Source organism: Gracilinanus agilis, chromosome 2 (assembly GCF_016433145.1).
Source record: "Gracilinanus agilis isolate LMUSP501 chromosome 2, AgileGrace, whole genome shotgun sequence".
In the NCBI taxonomy this organism is placed as follows: Eukaryota; Metazoa; Chordata; class Mammalia; order Didelphimorphia; family Didelphidae; genus Gracilinanus; species Gracilinanus agilis.
This window is the reverse complement of record NC_058131.1, coordinates 425,551,112-425,570,841: the sequence shown is the minus strand read 5'-3', so window position 1 is coordinate 425,570,841 and position 19,730 is coordinate 425,551,112. Positions and strand designations below refer to the sequence as shown.

Below are 19,730 nucleotides of genomic sequence, written 5' to 3'. Positions count from 1 at the left end.
CCCCGGGAAATGGCATATTACTGGATTTACTACTCTGTGGTGGATATCCATTCTCTGAAGTCTTTGAGAAGAAAGTAATTCCTTCAGGTGTACAGTTCTTTCTAGGAATGTCTGAAATGGCTCTTTATTACTGAATATCCATGTTTTTTTCATTCATAGCTTGGCTCAGATATGCAGAGTATGACATCTTGAGCTGTATCTGGAGCTCCTTTGTTTCCTGAACCTATTATTTCATTACTTCCTGAGGTTTCTTGTGAGTGCAGAAGCCTTATTTTATTCAAATTTCCATTCCTTTATATTTGAAAAGTCTTTCTCTGGGAGTTTGTAGAATTTGTAGTTGATCAGTGCAATTGTTAAATTTAGCCTTTAGCTGCCTTGGAGTTTGGAGCATAGGGTGTTTTTTTGTTTTTTGTTTTGGAAGGTGATTTTTCTAGTGATACTTTGTTTCTGTGTTTTAAAGTTCTAGGCAGTTTTCTTGAATTATATCTTGCATTATGGTGTTGTGTTCAGGTTTTTTTTGACTTTTTGTGTTCTTTTGGGAGCCCTAAAATCTTTAACTTGTTTTTATGCATCCTATCCTCAAAGTCAATTGGTTTTCCTTGTGTAGATATCATGCTTTCTTTCAATGTTACTTTTTGCTTTTCTTCCAGAATGTGCTTATTTCTCTGTATTTGCATTCTCAATCATCATTCTCTCTTTTGTTTCTCTAGCAAGACTTGCCATCATGGATTCAAGATTTTCTGTTCTAATTATTTTTATGTAGGTCATAAATTGTTTTCACAATTCTTTTCTCTTTTAAACCATGCAGGAATATCCAGCTATGGTTCTATGCTGTTATGGGAAAACACAGTATCCTCTGCCTCTTCAGGTGTTAAATTCATTTTTTTTCTTTGTCAGGCAATACCTATTTAAAAATGCCTAATCAAAAAACCTGAAAACACTACCATAATGCAAGGGGTAATTAAGAAAACTGCCTAGAACTTTAAAACACAAAAAACTTGTTCTAGAAGCTATATTATCTACAGCTATAAAAAACTACCCTGTTGGTTTTTCTGCTTATGCTCAGTTTTCTTCCTCCTAACATCTTTAGTAATTGTTTCCTTATTTTTCTCTAATGCTTACTTTTTGAGTCCTTTCCCTTTAATATTCCTAAGAGCTGGGTTTTAGTCTCAGCTTCTATACTGATGCATTGTTCCCCAGTCTTGGTCCTGCCAGGAGTAACTTGTAAGAAGACTGGATTGGCCCAAGATGGTTGCTAGGAGCTTTCTCCGAGGTCTAGTATACTGCCATAACAGCCACCATGTTTCCTGTTCCTGTTCTGTTCCTCAGTTCTCTGGTCCCACCAGCAAAGCCTGAGCCAATCTCTTCTATTTGGATTAGCACCACACTTGGGGCTGGGATGGGAAGATTTGGGGTGGAGTTGAGTTTTGTTTACAAGAACAGCTGCTTAAACAGCCTTGCCTTTGGGAGCATGCTGGGACTCAGGGAGGGAATGGTGGGTGAGTACCTGGTTAGAGTTTAGTAACGATTGGCTTTCTCTGCAGTTCATCAAATTGTACTTTGTTTAGGTTTTTGGTGTCCTAGATTATGGAGACGGCTAAAATTACCATGGTGCATAATTCTTAATTTAGAGAAATTTAAAAGTTCAACAGGATTGGAGGCAACGTCTAGTCCTCCACGTTGTTGGCCACACATAATCATTTCCCCTCAAATATTGTAATTAATTATTTTTCTTATCTATTTGGGGGGGGCATGCATCTTTATTACCAAACCTTCTCTTCCCCCACCTGGAAAAAACACTTTCCCTTGTTGCAAATAAGCACAAAATCAAGCAAAAAGCTACACATAAATTACGTCCAAAAATGGATGTTTCACTTTGCACTTCTATTCCATCACTTCTCTGTTAATGGATAGGAATTTATCACTGTTCTCAGGTCTTTCAAAGTTGTTTTTCTTTATAATTTAGTGGTTTTATATATGTGGTTCTGGTTCTCATTTCACTCTGCATCAGTGTAAACATACTTTACAGATTTATTTGAATCTGTCCTCTTCCCCATTTCTTATGGTGCCACATCACATTCCCAAGACTAGGGTTTTGTTCAGCCATTCCCTAGTTGATGGGTATTTCCTTATACTCATTTTTGTTAAAAAAATGTTATGAAGGGGCAGCTAGGTAGCTCAGTGGATTGAGAGTCAGACCTAGAGACGGGAGGTCCTAGGTTCAAATCCGGCCTCAGACACTTCCCAGCTGTGTGATTGGGCAAGTCACTTGACCCCCATTGCCCACCCTTACTACTCTTCCACCAAGGAGCCAATACACAAAAGTTAAGGGTTTAAAAAAAAATGTTATGAATTTTTTTGTATGTTATAGAGAGCCAGCTCTATATGGTAGGGGTCCCGAGTGGCGTTTAATGGCATCGGATTGAAAAGACAGGAAACAGAAAATGAGAACAGCCAGACTAATTATTTAGCCCATAGCTGATCCAACCTTATGGAGTCTGGGGTTTATTTTATACTGGTTTCAAACAAAGAACACAAAGAAAGAGTCACAGCTGTGAAGGGGTTACAAATCATACACAACCCATTAAAGTCTAAAAAAGTAGAGAGATAGGTACAAGGGCAAGGGCCAAATTCCAACCACAATTAGTAGGGGGTTAATTCTGGGAGCAGAAATATATTTCATGGAGATTTTTACTAATTGAGTCATGTCTTCCTGATTTACAGGACTGGTCCTGGTCAGATAAAATCTGGACTAGATTGTCCAGCTCCTGCCTTATCTAAGTAATATTTTTTAGAGTTCAGGCTTCTTAATTATCAAGGAGAGAAATTGTTAATTCAGTAGCTGCTGGTCTGCTAAGGACTCAAAGCTTTTTAATAAGTCTATAATGTTTTTCCAATAAGAAAAGGTATGGATCATAAAAGGTGTCAAAAGAGGGGTCTCAGATTTTTATCTATTCTCTTATTGGCTTCCCATAGTACATAAGTGCCCTTTTTTTCTTTTAGTGTCCATTTGGAATGTACATTCAGAACTGCATTGCTGGGGCAAATTGAATATATAATTTAGTGATTTTGGGGATAAAATTCCAAACTGCTTTCCAGAATGGCCATTTCAATTCAATTCAGAGTTCTGCGTTAGTTACTTATCCTTCCAGTCTCTTCAACATTTTCGTTTTTTGTTACCTGCCAATCTGATATGTATAATGTTGAGTCTCAGACTTGTTTGAATACTTTTTTCTTATTAGTGAATTGGAGCATCTTTTTCTCCTCACATTGCTTTTGAGGACTGGCAATATCCCCTGACCACTAATTTGTTAATGGCTCTTCTTAACGTATCAGAATCAATACCTTCTATATCTTTACCCATTAAACTTTAATTTAAAAAGCCCTTCTTTTTCATTTAAAGATCAATATCAAGTATTAATTCCAAAGTAGAAGACTGATAAGGGCTAGGCAACTGGAGTTAAGCAACTCACCCAGTCACACAGCTAGATTTAAACCCAGGACCTCCTGTCACCAGGCCGGGCCCTCTTCCAAGCTGCTCCTACAACTGTTTCTAATTGGAAAGATTCCTTCCAAATGTGCATTGTTTTTGCTTGTGCAAAACTTTATTTAATGAAGATTTTACATTTTATCTCTTCTGATCATCTTTATCCATGTTTGGTAAAGGTCTTCCCATATTCAAAATTATGAAAAGTATTTCCTTTCTTCTTCCTCTATCTTATGATATGACCTTCTAAATCTAAGCTACACTTCTATTTGTAGCTTAGTGAAACACTCTTGGTCTCTAGGTAGGGGTTCTTAACCTGAAGTCTTTTAACTTTTTATTTTTTAAACACTTATTTTCTTATTATCAATTCTAAGACAAGAGTGGCAAGGGCTAGGCAACTGGAGTTAAGTGATTTGCTCAGATCACACAGCTATAAAATGTCTGATGTCAGATTTGAAACCGGGTCCTCCTGGATTCAGTTCTGGTACTCCATCCACTGTGCTACCTAGCTGCCCCATTAACTTTTTTTTTAAACAAATATTTTGATAACTAGTTTGATGAATTGGATTCCTTTGTGACCCTGTGTATTTCATTTTATGTATTTAAAAACATTCTGAGGAATTTCACCAAACTACAAAAGGGATCTATGCCACAAAAATGGTGAAGAACCCTTGCTCTAGAGACCTAATTTTTACTATAGAGCATTCTAGTTTTCCTAGCAGTTATTAGTGAATCCTTACCCTAGTAGTTGGAGCCTATGGGTTAATTATGCTGTTTTATTTTCCTATAGGTCTTTTGTTTAGCATATATTCATCTTGTCTATTTTTTAACCAATAGAAAATAGTTTTGATGATTCTTATAAAACAAGTTAGTATCAGATACTTTCAGGTTCTCTTCCTTCTCACTTTTTCTGGTAAAGTGTTTATATGGTTGTCTTTATATCATTCCTGTGTGTCTTGATAGGCTCCCAAATATTTTATGCATCCTACAGTTACTCTAAGTGGAATCTATTTGCCAATAATATACATGAAAGATTAATGAATTGGTGGATTTATTTTATATCTTGCTACTTACTTTGTTAAGTTTCATCTAATTTTAGTCTACATTCTCTAACACTGCATAAGACAGGCATAAGATTTCTTTTTCTTGTCTTGTAGCTATTTAGGTAATATTTCTAGCACTGTACTAATACTAATATTGATAATATTTTATTCACCCCCAAATCAGATTAAAAAAAAATTTTTTTTACTCCTAAATTCTCTCTCCTTCCTCCTCCCTCCCTGAGATGGTAAGCAATCTGATATAGTTTGCATGTGCAATCATGTAACACATTCTCTCATATTAGTAATTTTGTGGAAAAAAACTTGAAAATGAAGAGAAAGTAAAATAAAGTATGCTTTGGTCTGGATTCAGGCTCTATTCTTTCTTAAGACACAGATGGCATTTTTTATCTTGAGTCCATTAGGATTGTATTTACTTCTAATTTTACTGAAAATACTTTAGTTATCATTGCTCATGTTAAGGGAAGATCTATTTATTACTATTTTAAAACAAAGATGAATGTTATGATTTGTTAAGATTTTTTGGTATATATGGATACAATTATTTTCTTTACGTGATTTATTATGTTTATAGTTTTACTGTGTGAACTGGATAAAGCAAGAGATGAACACTCAAACAATTCAGAAAATAACTATACCCATAAAAAGAATATGGAATGAAGAGGTGGTAGATTATAAATGGAAAAATGAGAAACAGACATGGCTAATGGGTCTACTGGGGAGGGGAATGACAAGTATTGTTTAAAAAAAAAAAAAAAGGGAACAAAACATTTTTGTGAAAGAAACAGCGTTTGAGTCATTAGAAAATGCATGTACGACAAATGGCAGCAAATGAACCCTACTTCACACACCCCACAAATTGTTCTTCCCCAGACAGAAATGTGAATATTAATTCTATTTTTCAAAAAGCTAATTACTGTAACATTTTGGTTAGCAACATCAGTGAATTATTTTGAAATTGCGACATGGTCAAGTTCCTTATGTCTATGGCTTGATTTGGATCTTAGAGAGGAAAAAAAGAGGGTGAAAGCTATGAAGATGTGATTTTCCTTAAAGTGGGTAAAATGCAAACTAGGCCAGTGACAACCATTTCAAAGGTCAGCTGAGGAATCAGCAAACAGAATTAGCCTAAGGGGCAGACCTTGAGCAGATTGCACTAGTAGACATTAACTTATTAAAATTTCCCCCGTTCTCTGCTCCAAACTTTGCCCCATGGAACATGCAGCCACTAATCACTGGGCTGACTTCATCCTATAAAAAGCACTTTAAGAGATCTGTGTTGGCAGTCAGATCTCCGGCTTCCTACATACTGCCATGGGGCACCTTAAGCTCTCAGCCCTGTTCATCATGTGTCTGCTGCTCCTGAGCCAGGTAAGGATAAGGGGATGAAGATTTTTACCCACCACTGCAGGCAAATATGCCTATACTACATGACTCAGATTTTGTGGGCAGACTGTAAAGACTTCTGAGGGAAGATGGACTTATTTCACTTTTGAAATAATTTGTCTGCTCTATCTTCACTCCCTTGTTTAGAGATCCATTTCTCCATAAAGTTGGGCTTTTTGTTTTCCAGTCATGTCTGACTCTTCATAACCCCACTTTGGGATTTTTATGTCAAAGATACTGGAGTGGTTTGCCATTCCCTGATCCAGTTCATTTGATAGATGAGGAAACAGAGATAAAGAGGGTTAAATGACTAGAAAGTGTCTTGAGACCAGACTTGAAATTGGAAATATGAGTTTCTCAACTTCAGACCTGGTACTCTGTCCACTGCACCATCTAGTTGCCCTTAGGTTAGGATTTATAAACAAAGGCTTTCCTTAATTCATGTCCTGATCTCATATAGCTGTAAGAAAAGCTGGGTGCACTACATAAAAGGTATCTATAATGAAAATGTTCCACTCTCCTCCACAGGTGGCTTCATCTCCACTGCCTCAACAGAGATCAGTCCAGAGAAGACTAAGAAGGATGACTCCCTTCTGGAGAGGTGTTTCCCTCAGGCCCATAGGGGCATCCTGTCGTGATGACTCTGAATGTATCACAAGACTATGCAGGTACCTACAATTCTGTATATGTGTGAGAGAGACAGAAATAGACCAGAAGAGGAGGTAAAAATATATAATAAATGCCAATATTTATACAGCACCTAGTATATGCCAGGCACTGTTCTAAGCATTTTACTATTATCTGATTTGATTGGAAGGTGATACTATTATTCCCATTTCACAGAGAAAACTAAGGCAAACAGAAGGTAATTAGACTTGCCAGGGGCTACACAGAGAGTAGGTGCCCGAGGCCAAATCTGAACTTGTCTTCAGGACTACAGGTCCCACTGTGCCACCTAACTGCCAGAAGTAGAAAGATTTGGAAAAGAATGCCTGTCAGGCTCAGGAGATCAAAGTTTTAAGTCACAAGAATGATCTGGAAAAATTAGTCTAGATTGTGGGATAACAAGGAAAATGGGAGCATAAATATATACATCCTTGGTGCTTTCTGACTGGTATAAATTTGGGACTGTAGTCTGGGTTGATGGTAGACCTTAAGAAAGGTCCAGGGGCTCAGGACTTCCTCTTTCTCTCAGTCAGCTTGGTAGTAAATTCAGGTAATCAAGACCTTTTAGAAAGACAAATTCCCCTTTCTCTACCATATGACATTCCCAAACTAGGCAAGACAAGGTGGTTTTTATTTATGTACATACATACATACATACATAATCTATGTCTATCAAGAGCCTTGTGACTTATGATATATCTTTTCATTCACCCAGGAAAAGACGTTGTTCACTCAATATGATCCAAGAATAATATATTTACTGAAGAAAAGAGAAGAAAGCAGCTACATCCAACAATGCTCCGTTCTATGGAATATTGGTTATTAGCTGTATATCTTACTGAAGATATCTGTGAAGCTTTTACTATTTAATATTTAAAGGTAGATGCATACCTTAACTTAGACACCCCACCCCCCCATTCTTTGAGAATGGGCATGTGGATAAAGACATTTAAACTTGAGAAATTTAAGAGTCTGTATTTTTATATGTATTATTGCTTAAGTTTGAAAAATTAAATTAAATTGTTTTTCTTAATAATGAAACAAATCTGGAATTCAAGCTTTGGGGATATGGGATGTAAAAAAATCTCTTTTTTGGAATTACAATAGGCTGGAGAAACTTTTTGGTCTCAGAAGTTGGGGAGGGGGTCACTAATATACTAAAGAATAATAATATTGGTAGAATGTTAAAATTTAAATCAAAAGTCTATAATTTTGAAATCTGTGTGTAGAACATTAGCTTTTCACCCCATCTCTCCAGTGACAAAGTCATAGTTGGTAATCCTGGTTCCCACCCACCCCCTCCCCAGAAATATATCCAAGTTTCTTTAATTATCCCCAAGAGGGAACTCAAAGAAAAATCTATTAAATTTGTCCTTGAGACAATTCCTACTCCAAAAACAAAGCTCAGAAAGCTAAGACTTCTGTACATCATTCATTTCAATAATTTAATTTCTATCCACATGAGCACATGGATCCTACAATAATCATGCATAAGGCTTGTGCTAAGGTAAATATGCCTACTGAAATGTTTTCAAAGGACATGGATCTTTAAGCCCAGTGCAAAAATATAAAATGAGAACCCAAATTAGGAGGAAAAAATAGAAGTATAAACAGCACAGCATTTATAAAGTTTAATACAGAAAAATCTATTTGATATTTATTAAACTTAAGTTTTTTCCAGTTATGGTTTTGCATTATACAAAGCATTTAATGACACAGTAGTTAAAAAGATCTTTACAAATTGAAATGTGATACCCTTTTCTCCAAATATTTTAATCGCCATAAATTTGTTTAAAAATACACATTAAATGCATGTTTCAGACACTCTAAACTTTCTATAATCTCAATACCACAAAATACATAGAATATACTATACAGATGTGGAAAAATCTAGTTAGTATATAATACTTTGCTCACCATTAACAGCTTTATTACGTGAAATGCACATATTGACTTTAAAATCCTAACTTCTGAGCCCCAAACTATCACTTGAAATTTAAGTGTATTGCAACAAATAAAACTCACAGTATATAGTTTTAAGTTTTGGTTGAAAATACCATATGCCTAAATAATTTGGGTAAAACAAGTGTAAAACAGGGACTTGATTCATGTACAAATAAAGACATCCTGTCAGTCACTAACAGTATCTTTTCTTTAGGATCAACCAGGGCTTACGAGTTAGCTACCTTCCCTAGCTTCCCTTCGACAACCTCCCCCCCACCCCCACAAACGAAACAAACAAAAACAAAATAACAAAAAACCCCAAACCCTTATTCACCAAATAATTATAATTTCAAATAAGATAAAAGATTTTTAATAAATATATAAGCACTTCATCCTCCATATACAAAACTGCTTAAAATCATTCAAAAGGGAGACCAGATACAAATTATAGGAGCTGTGCTTGCAAACACCATGTCTGGTCTTAAAGGTGAACTTTTAGGCATTCAGATTAATGCAGTCAACTCAATTAGTGAGTGCTACCATACTGATGAATGCTCAACTTAATTATTTTCTAGGGGTATGCATAAAGTCACAAAAACAGGGACACTTTTTGAAAGTCTACATCACCAGCTAGTGGAATAAATATGGGCCCTCATGGCATAGACTTGAAAGGCAGCATTTCCGGTCACTTTTCCCGATTAACAGGTAGAGAATTTCCAAGGTGAATAATAAGTAGAATTAAACCACATTTCTGGGCAGCCTTTTCTTGTTCAATTTAATATATGCTGAATAATGGCATAAGGAAGATTAATGGGCCTATCCTCCAAAGGCTATTTAAAAGCCTGATAAACCAGTCTGCAACTTCAAGGCTTTCTTAGGGCAAAGTCTATGTTGTTTACATCTAGCCCTGATTCTCCACTTGACTACTTGAGGTGGAAGCATTAAAAGTTTCTTCGACTGAACTGTTGGTCTAGAGATCTTATGGAGCTTAGAAAAAAGGACTTTATCTCTAAAATCAGCCTTACAATGATCTTTTGACAGATGATTTCTGCTCTTGCCACTAACTGCTTAGCTCTGGTCTCAAGAGAGCTAAAAGACTTTCCACTAGCTGAGTAGAAGAGGCAAAGCACTTTTAGAAATCACCAAATCTTTGCAAATTTATGTAAACTGTGGACAACAATTTATTCTCAAGTCATCTGGGAGAGTTAACTCACATATCTCATTTGCTTTAATGCAGAATTAATCTGGGTGCATACTACTATTATGGGGGGGAAAACCACTTCTCCACCATATTTCATACTAAAGCTAAAGATAATGAAATCTGTGTTTCAAAGAATCAAGGAATTCTAGTCATAGACTCTATAAGGTTGTACAATGGTTATTCCCCAGTGGGGAGAGTTCATTCAAAACTTGGACTTGCTCAGGCTTAACATAACCTACTTCATACAAAAATCTCACTAAGTGCACCTGTGACAAAGCAAAATATTATATAAATAAAACACACAATGAGCCATTTTTATCCAAATAGCAACTGGAAAATTAAGACTCCTCTCCAACCAATCCCACCCCACCCACCCCACAAAGCCCTGACATATTAATAAAGGGCACAAATACATTTTAGAATGAGCTTACTGCAAATAAACTCTTAATCTAAAGGAATACACATTGCACTCTTATACATTACTATGCAACAAATGTCACTGAAAGAGTGACAGAAATGTCACTGAGAAAGTGACTTAGATCGATTTAATAAATAATGTGGAAACGGGTGCACTAAGCTAAAATACTACACATATATACCTTAGACAAACTGATTTCATGGTTTTTAAAAAATACATTATATATAAAGTGAGTATGTGTACATAATTCTAAAGTCAAACTGCTCACTATCACACCAAGAAGAGTGCAGAATGTACTCCTTTTATGGCTAAATCATCTTCAACCAAAATGACTAGGGCTACACTGGATTCACATGGATTATTATTTACTCTTAATCCACTAGACATGAATGCCAAAGCCTTGAGCTTTAAAGAGTTTGTTTTCTGTAATCTTGCTTCACAAGGAGAAAACCCAGCTGTTATAAATCAAATAAATTCCATAATGTTATAAACTTTCAATCAGCCAATATGAAATTATGCTGTCTGAGCCAGCCTGATCTGATTATTGTGTTTCTTTAATTAAAAGAAGAAATGGATGTGGGGGGAAAAGGATTTAGTCAAACTACAAGTGGTTCAAAGTGCAACACTGATATATATCGATCCACAATAATAGGAACCCTCTTGATACATAAGGAGTAGCCTTTTCCCCAAATATTCATTATTTGAGACTGGTTTGCATTGTTGGCTGAGGCCAGAGTTTTTCAAACACCTTCTTTGGCAGATATAAGCACAAATCTCATCCTGTGTCACAGCATAAAACTCCTAAAAAGGTTGCCTTCTTCAAGGTTTGCTTTAAAGGAGGGAGTACTAGTGCTGCCAACAACAATCATGAATAAGTCACCTTGCTAGGCAGAAGCCACAGGCCTGCTTCTTGAAGCAGGATTGAAGGGGATGGAGAGAAAAAGATCTTGACAAGTGAAGGCAGTGGCTGTGAAGAAAAGTTCCATCTCATGAGGTTGGGGTCCCTATGGCCTAGCTCAGCCAGGCTTTGTTGAGGTTCCCAGGATGAAAAGCATTGTTGGACATGACAATGTTCCATACTTTGGTTGAATATAAAGGGTAAAATGTTAGCTATCTAAGTCACGTATATATGACAGTAGGCAGACAAAATTACTCTTCAATGAACTATGTGATCTGTTAAGAGGTGTATTTCTGAGATGATCTATACATTATAGGTTAGATCAATTTTTTGTCATTAGTTATATTCACTTTTAGAAGTTAAACAAAAAAGTCACAAGAAATTTAAGGTGGAATGGTCACCTTCAACAGAGCCAAATATCTAGATGACTGCAGACAGAGAGTCAGGGAGGCCATAAACTACACAATGCTACTGGGGTTTCTGCCAGAAACCCTGGCATTTGAAATACAATTACTCAGGCCAAAAATTTAATCTATTGCCCATTACTAACTGGAAGGAAATATTCTTCAATTGAAAAGAAATTTATCATCTCAGTATGAATACAATTTTAAGGAAAATATTTTAGTGCAGCACCACTCATCATATATGAGAATTTCCATTCTCTCTCTCTCTCTCTCACCCACACCCACCCACACCCACACCCACACCCACACCCACACCCACACACACACACACACACACACGGTAAGACTAGAACTAAAAGGGACAGACTGAACCTCTGCTTTGATGCTAGATGAAAAACTTCTTACTAAAAAATCATTAAACTCTATAAGGTTATTCTTTGAATACAGTCCCTAACAGTCAGTCCATCAGTGTCTGTCTCTCTCTCTCTCTCTCTCTCTCTCTCTCTCTCTCTCTCTCTCTCTCTCTCTCNCTCTCTCTCTCTCTCTCTCTCTCTCTCTCTCTCTCTCTCTCTCTCTCTCTCTCTCACACACACACACACACACACTCAGACACACAGATTCAATCAATGCAAATTAAATTCAGAAGGGTGCTAAACTGACAGAAGTCTACACCAGAGGAAAGTTTACAATTCAATATAGGTCTGCTAACTTTTCCTTCTTGGACAGTAGAAAACCATCTTTTTTGGAAGTACAAAACAATCAAGGAAGCCCTACAAATATGCAACTATATTAATACAATAAAAGCTTGCTAATTTGTAAAATATGTGAGTTTAAAAGATCAAACCCAGAGGATAAACTGTGGTACTTGATGTTGTACAAAGTCTACAACTCAACATTCAATTCCTTTTTTTTTTTTTGCACTTGCCATCCTTTTGGCACGTGATGATGATCCAGAAATTGAATGCAATCTTTTTTTTTTTTTTTTTTTCCCTGAAAGCATACGTTCATTTCTGGTATGGGGTGAAATCTGCTTAATTCAGCAGCCTTATACAATCCAGACTTACTAGATTTAGAATAAGTCACTATACTAAAGGGTTACCATTTATAAAAGCAATTATTTTTACATGGTTAGTCCTAAAGAAACATTTAAAGGAAAGGAAATTTTACCTAACTACTGCACAAAACCAGCTGAACACAGTAGACCTGGTCCTCCTGTGACGCTTCGTCTGTAAACAGTCCATCAAGTCTTCATCTAAATGTAAGATTTAAGGCACACCAGACATGATAGGGGCACTAAGCAAAGTACAAACAGTACAGTTCTCACCTTGTATTCCAACAAGCACCTTGTATGGAAAGGTACTTTGGTGCACAACTTTTACAAAAGCAGCCACTTCAAACCCATGGAGGGCTCTCCTTTTACATCAGTAAGATACTTTTCTAAAGTGAATATTCTGCTCCCAACAGAAAGAATCATTACTCATTGGGGGCCTTCATAATACAATGGGGTAAATACATGATTAAAACAAGTTCTATGTCTCCAGATCAGAACGGTTTTAAAACTTTGCTCCAAGTTGTGTGGTGAAATAGGATACACCCAAACTCCAACCCATTCCCACAGCAGTCATTGCACGCACGTATCAAAGTATCATAAATAAGCTGACAAAAAATTTTTTTAAAGAGAATCGTGAAGATAGATATGAATGTTTGAACAAAATTTCTAATTTCTCAGTCATTGGAAGAAATAGAGAAGGAATGACTCTAAAGAGTTCTTAGACCCATTTTTCCAATGGTAAATCATACTGTTTCAAAGCAGTGTCAACTGACAAAAACAAAGAGAATGAAGTTTCAAAAAAACTAAGAAGGTTCAAGATTGTCTTTTTATAAAAAAACAAAACCCCCCAAAAAAACCCTTCTGTATGATGCACATCTCCCAGAATTCATGTTCTTACCTGATCTCTTTTATAACTCATTAAATGTAAGTAACTGTAACATCGCGAGACTGCTATAGTTATTGTGATCATGATTCTTGAAATAACAACTTATCTTGAATCAAACATGATTTTCCCCCAATCTAGAATGCTATATTCTAATATTTAAATTTCTTTTCCCATGGTCAAGAACCTCTCTGGGTTCTTTCCCTTAACATTAAGTACAAATTCTGCAATACTAAAACTGTAGTTGTCATTTAAGATTTGAATAGGAGGCAGCAAACATGTTAAATACATGTCTCTACATTTGAGAATATAATGATCCTTTTATAAGCTCTACCACATGGAGACATTACTGAGAACAAAAAGCTTAAACTATATAAATAAAAGTGTCTGCATGAAATTTCTGCTAAGCATTTGGTAGGATAAATTTATAGGTAGAAATAATTATTAAAATAGTCCCACCAAACTGGGCAGTTAAAAAGTAAAATAAATATGATTTAAATTGATTACTTATGCATTACAACTAGAATTCCAATCTCATTTCAGATCAGTTAAAACTGCATCTTATTAATATGCTGCAGATGTAAAAATACTTAAATAACTTTCCAAATAGGGAATACCTTAGGAGTCCATTAACATGATGGCTTCAGGTTAAAAAAACAAAAACAAAAAACACAACATATACATGAGACAGTGAGGCAGAAGCATTCCTTGCTCTTAGTGTTGACTAAGCAGTGTTATGGCAGTCTTCCTTATTGATATGACACAGTGTTGTGGAGAAAAATCAGAGGCAACGAGAATATGTTCTGGGTAAGAATCCTTCAGTTCAAGATATTAACTTGGCATCCAGACGAAGCCAGTGAAGTCCCTGTCGGGTGTAACGAACTAGGTCTGTCATGATGCTTGAATTAAAGATGAGAGGGCCCATAACTTTATCCAGTTCAGCAAAGAACTCTGGAATGAGCAAAAACATTAATTAAATCATGTACAGTCTCCTAGGTGACTTCTGTGCCATCTGGCAGACAGGGCAGTAAAAAGAAATCCATAATTTATGAGAAGAAAAGAAGTTTTCTCCTCCCTCCTCTGAGAAACATTAAACAAAATATATTTGGAATAGCTATTTTTCTAGGCAACAATCTACCGCAGCCATAGAATCACTAAATCTTTGCATCAGGAGACACTTCAAAGGTTATTTAATCCAAACCTTACCTGTACAGAAAACTTTTCTATAACATCCTAGACAAGTGATCACTGAAACCTCCATGTTAGACTTTGGGAAGAAAAAGAATCGACTCTTTCCAGGAGCAGCCCATTCCATTTCATCTACTTTTTAAATCAGAATTTGCTGCCAGAGTTGTATTTACAGGCCAAATTACATTTTAATGAACTTGACAGGACACCAAAACGTTTTATAATATACTTAAAACTTTCTGAAATTGAAACATTCTGTTAGGAGGAAGACATACTACTTCAACTAAACACAAATTGAATTTGTAAGCAAAAAGGTTGACAAGATCTAGTCTTGGGGTGCTTTAGAGTGGGGAAAAATCCCTTAGAAACTGAGGCTGAAAGAGGTCTAAGTGATTTTCTCAAAGTCACATATGTATTTAAGTGGTGGAGGCAGAATTTAAATCTAGGTCCTCTGACTATAAGTCAAATACTCTTTCCTTTGTACTAAGCTGCCTTAGGAAATCCTCCATTTTCCTATTCAACCTGGCATTGTTTTCTTTTCCCTTTTTCTTGGAAGACAAAGATTGGTATTTAAGACATAGTAGATTCTTATCGAATTGAATTAAAATGAAATAAGCTAATTTAAAATATACTTTTTGCCTATACATCTAGTAAATATTTTTATGAATACTAGATGTCTGAGATGCAGGGTTCCTGTGACTAGTCAGTTTTTACTACCGAAAAAGAAAGGTAAATTAAATTTATTTTAAGTTTACATTTTAGGTTACATTTTAGATGTTAGAACAGTGAGTACCCATCTCTTTTGAAAGAGCTTAAAAATTATCACTAGTTACAATAGATCACTGAGGCTAGTTTACTTTTAAAAGTCTCTCTCCACCCTCCCAGACTTGTAACTTTGTTTCAACAGATCAGATTGCAATCTCTATAAATTAGTAAATCTATGAAAGTTACAACAGTTAAAAACTTCATCCTCTTGTGGTAAACCTGGTAAGGAACTTCTGGTTCAATCCAGGCTAGTCCCTGCGCAAGAGGGTCACGAACATATACAATATATACATATATTGCCCCATATCAGGCCTATGAACAACCTTTTTGAAACTGTTGGATCTTATTTTCTGTAGACGTGAACATCCAGAGTTCAGGGTTAACCCCACTCCATGATTAAGCTAGAAAAGGATACTAGCAGAGCAAATGTTTGTATCATACCATAGTATTAATCTTAGTGTGTTTATTAAAAGCTAGAAATCTATTAATTAATGTCATCAGTTCTAAAATAGATTACACACAAAAGATAACCAATACTTTTAAAATACAAATACTTATAATGAACAATTTATATCATAAAATTAACTTGCTTAGTTTCTAAATGTCCTGATTTCCTAAGATCTACCTTTTTGCTCCTTCAAAAGTTGTTCAGCTTGGTCCCAGATTTCAGTGGCATAAAGGAAGTTGGATGTGACCTGAACATAGTTGGCTGCCATCTGGTGGATCTTTTGTGGAATAGTTACTGAAGAACTGCTCCCTGAAGTGCTGCTTGCCCCTGAAGTATAATTTCCTGAATTGCCAGGAGAGAGCTTTGGAGAAACAGGGGACGGCATCCCAACAGCTTTGCTATATGTACACAGAAAGAAAAGGCAACAAGTTTAATTGTGATATGGTGCACAGAAAAGATCAAATTGCAATCACTGGATGCTGAAGCCTTCATCTTTTTTCACAAAATACTAGAATAATGAAATGCTTTTCCAACTGTTTTTCACAGTAGGCATGTAAGGAAAAATTATTTTTTAAAATACATTGACAGAGCACAATATTTTATTCTGAAACTTTGTGATTTATTTTTTACACAAATTTAACAAGATTACTCAACACTGACAGGCAGAGCCCTCGATTATCTTCAGTTCTCTAGCAGTACAGTGACTCCCATGGACATATGATGTAAACTATAGAATTTTTGCTGGGATTTGTAAGACTTTTATAGAACTAATTCATAAAAAGTTTCAAAATTCATCACTATATCTTCCCAATGGATAATAGTATATAATATACTGTCAGAGGACATCAATTTAGGCAAAAAATCCATAGTTACATATGTACATGTGTAGATATAAATATATATGGGGATATGCATAAAAATACACCTGGGACTTGGAAAATCAATCATCTGAAACTAAATTTTAAACCAAACGAATACAAGAATGCATGATATAGGCATTTCAATTTCAAATTAAAATTTTAAAAATAGTACTTATGTCCTATCTTTGGGATATAATTTTAAAAACCAAAATTAAGACTTAAGAAGCCCATAGTAATCAAACCTACATATAGGGGTCAGTTAGGTGGCCTGGTGGATTGAGAGTCAGGTCTAGAGAAGGGAGGTCCTAGGTTCAAATTATAGGCAAGTCACAAGTTGCTCTTCTTCCTTAGAACCCATACACAGTATTGATTCTAAGATATGAGGTAATTAAAAAGAAAAAAAACCCTAAATATAGTATAGGGATAGGGAAATCAAATAGACAAAGCTCTTCCTTCCATCTATACCTTTTTACTCACAGAATTATTAGTGAGAGGTGTTGGTATGAATGAACGAAAATGCATCAAAGAACACGGGGGAAAGAAATATGCTTTTTTCTCTGAAATGTCTCTCCTAGGTGTTGCCAAGATGGCGGTGTAGTAGCAGGAGCCTTCTGAATCTCCTTCCAATCAATCTTTACAAAGTGTCTCAAAAGGACAGAAGTCAAAATTGGATGAGTAAAGGGGTTCTCCCACTGGATGCAGCGTTAAAGGTAGGCAGTAAGTCATGATTCCCATGCTATAAGGGGATGAAACTGCACTAATCAAAGCACAAGCTGATCATCCCTCCCCCATACCACCTTCTGCACCAGAGAGTTAGAGCGAGGGCCAAGGCAATCTCTGAATTCTGGGGAGACTTAACACTAAGGGCAGTGCAAGGCCTTCACAGAGAGATCTGAGGCTAAAGAGTGTACAGCTTGGGCAGAAACCAGCTAAGGAGGCAGTGGCTGGAAAGATAGCCTAAGGGCAAAATGCTTTAAAGTGCACATGCTACACAAAGAACACCACAGATCTAACTGCCCTTACTTAGCTTAGGCTTCTGACAGGGAAGGGAAGATACTACACCAAGGCAAAGCCCTGCAAGACAGAAGCTAAGAAAGCAATGACCACTAACATGCAGGAACCCCAATCCACTAGTGGAAAAAGGATTAAGCAACAGCAAAAAACCCTCTTGACCCTGGATAATTTCTATGGAGAAACAAAGAGAAAAATAAAGAAGCAACAGCAGAGAGTGAAAAGCAAGCAAACACATCCAAACTTGCAAAAAAAAAAAAAAAAAAAAAAAAAAAAATGGAAATTGTTCACAAGCTTTAGAGGAACTCCAAAAGGAGAGCCAAAAACCAAGAAAGAAGAAAAGTGGGAAAAAGAAATGAAAATAATACAAAAAGAAAATAACAGTTTAAAAGACAAAATTGCCCCTATGGGAAAAGAGGCACAGAAATCAAATGAAGTAATAATAAGCAAACTGAAGACCAGAATTGACCTGCTAGAAACCATGAAAAGCAAGACAGACCAAGCTGAAAAGGAAAATCAAAAGATCATAGCTGAAAATCAGTCTTTAAAGACTAGAATTGGGCAAGTAGGAGCTAATGACCTCACGAGACAGCAAGAATTAATAAAACAAAATCAAAAGAATGAAAAAATAGAAAGAAACATGAAATAGCTCACTGAAAAGACAACTGACCTGGAAAACAGTTTCAGGAGAGACAATTTGAGAATTAATCATCTACCTGAAAGTCTGGAGCAAAAGAAAAGCCTTGACATCATATTACAAGAAATTATCCATGAAATGTCTCTCCTAGATCAATGTTCATTAACATTTTGTTCTTAGTTCTTTTCTCTGTGATGACAATCACTCTCAAAGCTTTCACTTCATAGTGGTTTTATCTATATCTGTAGCTCTGTCTTCTGAGTTTCATACACATTTCCAATTGCTTTTTTGAATCTCTACTTAAATGACCAAGCTACCCCCTCAAATTCCATAGGTCTGAAATAAAAATTAATCACTGTATGTGTCCCTGAAAATTACCCACCCAAGAGGGCAGGTGGGTGGCTCAGTGGATTGAGAGCCAGATCTAGAGATGAGAAGTCCTGTCAAATCTGGCCTCAGACACTTCTTAGCTGTGTGACCCTTGGCAAGTCACTTAATCCCCATTGCCTAGCCCTTACCACTCTTCTGTCTTGGATACAAATCACAGTACTGTTTCTAAGACAGAAGGTAAGAGTTTCAGTTAAAAAAACAAAACCTACTCAACCCAAAGTTCCAATTAGAATGTTGGCAAATTGGAGAGTGGGAAACCTGCTTCCCTGCTTACTTGCCTTGAGGATTTCTGAGAGTAGCAGTTTCATATCCTAAAAGTTCTTGTCTCAAAGAAGGCAAAATATATCTGGTAATTTAGCTGAGAGCAGCCCAAATCTTTAGGATAAAGGCATGGAAGGTAATACCAAGTATTGGTTCCAAGGCAAAAGAGCAGTAAGGACTAAGCAATTGAGATTAAGTGACTTGCCCAGGGTCATACAGTTAGGACATATCTGTGAATACAGGTCCTTGTCTCTAGATCTAGCTCTCAAACTGCTTACTACCTCTAGCTTCCTTCTCCCATTGCCCCTCTGTCCCCTGACAATTCCTTAGACTCAACACACAAATTTATCATGCACCAAAATGTGGAACTGCTGCTTTCTGAAGGATAAGTATGGCAATACGAATTGCTCTTATTGCTAACTTTGACATAATTTATATATTCAACAATTACTAGAGGATTATGAAGAAATAATTTTCATTTCACAGGATAAAAATTAAATTACCTACCTTCCCATGCCAGGTGATGGAGCTTGAGAATTATTATAAGAATTCTAGGGACAAAACCAAAAAGCAATTTATTTGTCAATTAAATCAACAAATATTCAATGTCTACTAATGTACAGGCTTTGTATTCTCCCGGAGAGAAGACATATGTATATCATATAAGTGACAGAGGGAATAAAGAACTATATGAGTAAAAATGAGGGAGACTTCATTGTGAACTGAGTGAAGTAGGGAGTGGATTTATCTATATCTGCAGTTATGACTTCT

General features: G+C 36.1%; 2 protein-coding genes across 2 annotated transcripts in view; one reads left to right on the top strand and one right to left on the bottom strand.

The window, feature by feature from the left end:
- Window positions 1-5,841: 5,841 nt before the first annotated feature.
- On the top strand, window positions 5,842-7,703 carry LEAP2 (liver enriched antimicrobial peptide 2). Its single transcript, XM_044661900.1, has 3 exons — window positions 5,842-5,919; window positions 6,463-6,602; window positions 7,316-7,703. The coding sequence occupies exons 1-3, from the start codon at window positions 5,863-5,865 to the stop codon at window positions 7,350-7,352; spliced, it is 234 nt and encodes a 77-aa protein (XP_044517835.1). The 5' UTR covers window positions 5,842-5,862; the 3' UTR covers window positions 7,353-7,703.
- A 4,325-nt stretch (window positions 7,704-12,028) lies between these two features.
- The window catches only part of AFF4 (AF4/FMR2 family member 4), a 79,437-nt gene continuing 71,735 nt past the window's right edge, over window positions 12,029-19,730 (bottom strand). The window contains exons 20-22 of the mRNA XM_044664655.1: window positions 19,467-19,510; window positions 15,978-16,198; window positions 12,029-14,350 (exon numbers count right to left, since the gene is read on the bottom strand). Coding sequence (XP_044520590.1) covers window positions 14,223-14,350; window positions 15,978-16,198; window positions 19,467-19,510 — 393 coding nt within the window. The 3' untranslated portion in view covers window positions 12,029-14,222. The remainder of the gene's footprint in view (window positions 14,351-15,977; window positions 16,199-19,466; window positions 19,511-19,730) is intronic.

Excerpts from the sequence above, each read along its gene's own strand:
- LEAP2 (XM_044661900.1), top strand. The coding sequence starts at position 5,863 with ATGGGGCACCTTAAGCTCTCAGCCCTGTTCATCATGTGTCTGCTGCTC. Across the intron at positions 5,920-6,462 it reads GTCTGCTGCTCCTGAGCCAG|GTGGCTTCATCTCCACTGCC; the intron begins GTAAGGATAAGG and ends TCTCCTCCACAG. Across the intron at positions 6,603-7,315 it reads TGTATCACAAGACTATGCAG|GAAAAGACGTTGTTCACTCA; the intron begins GTACCTACAATT and ends TCATTCACCCAG.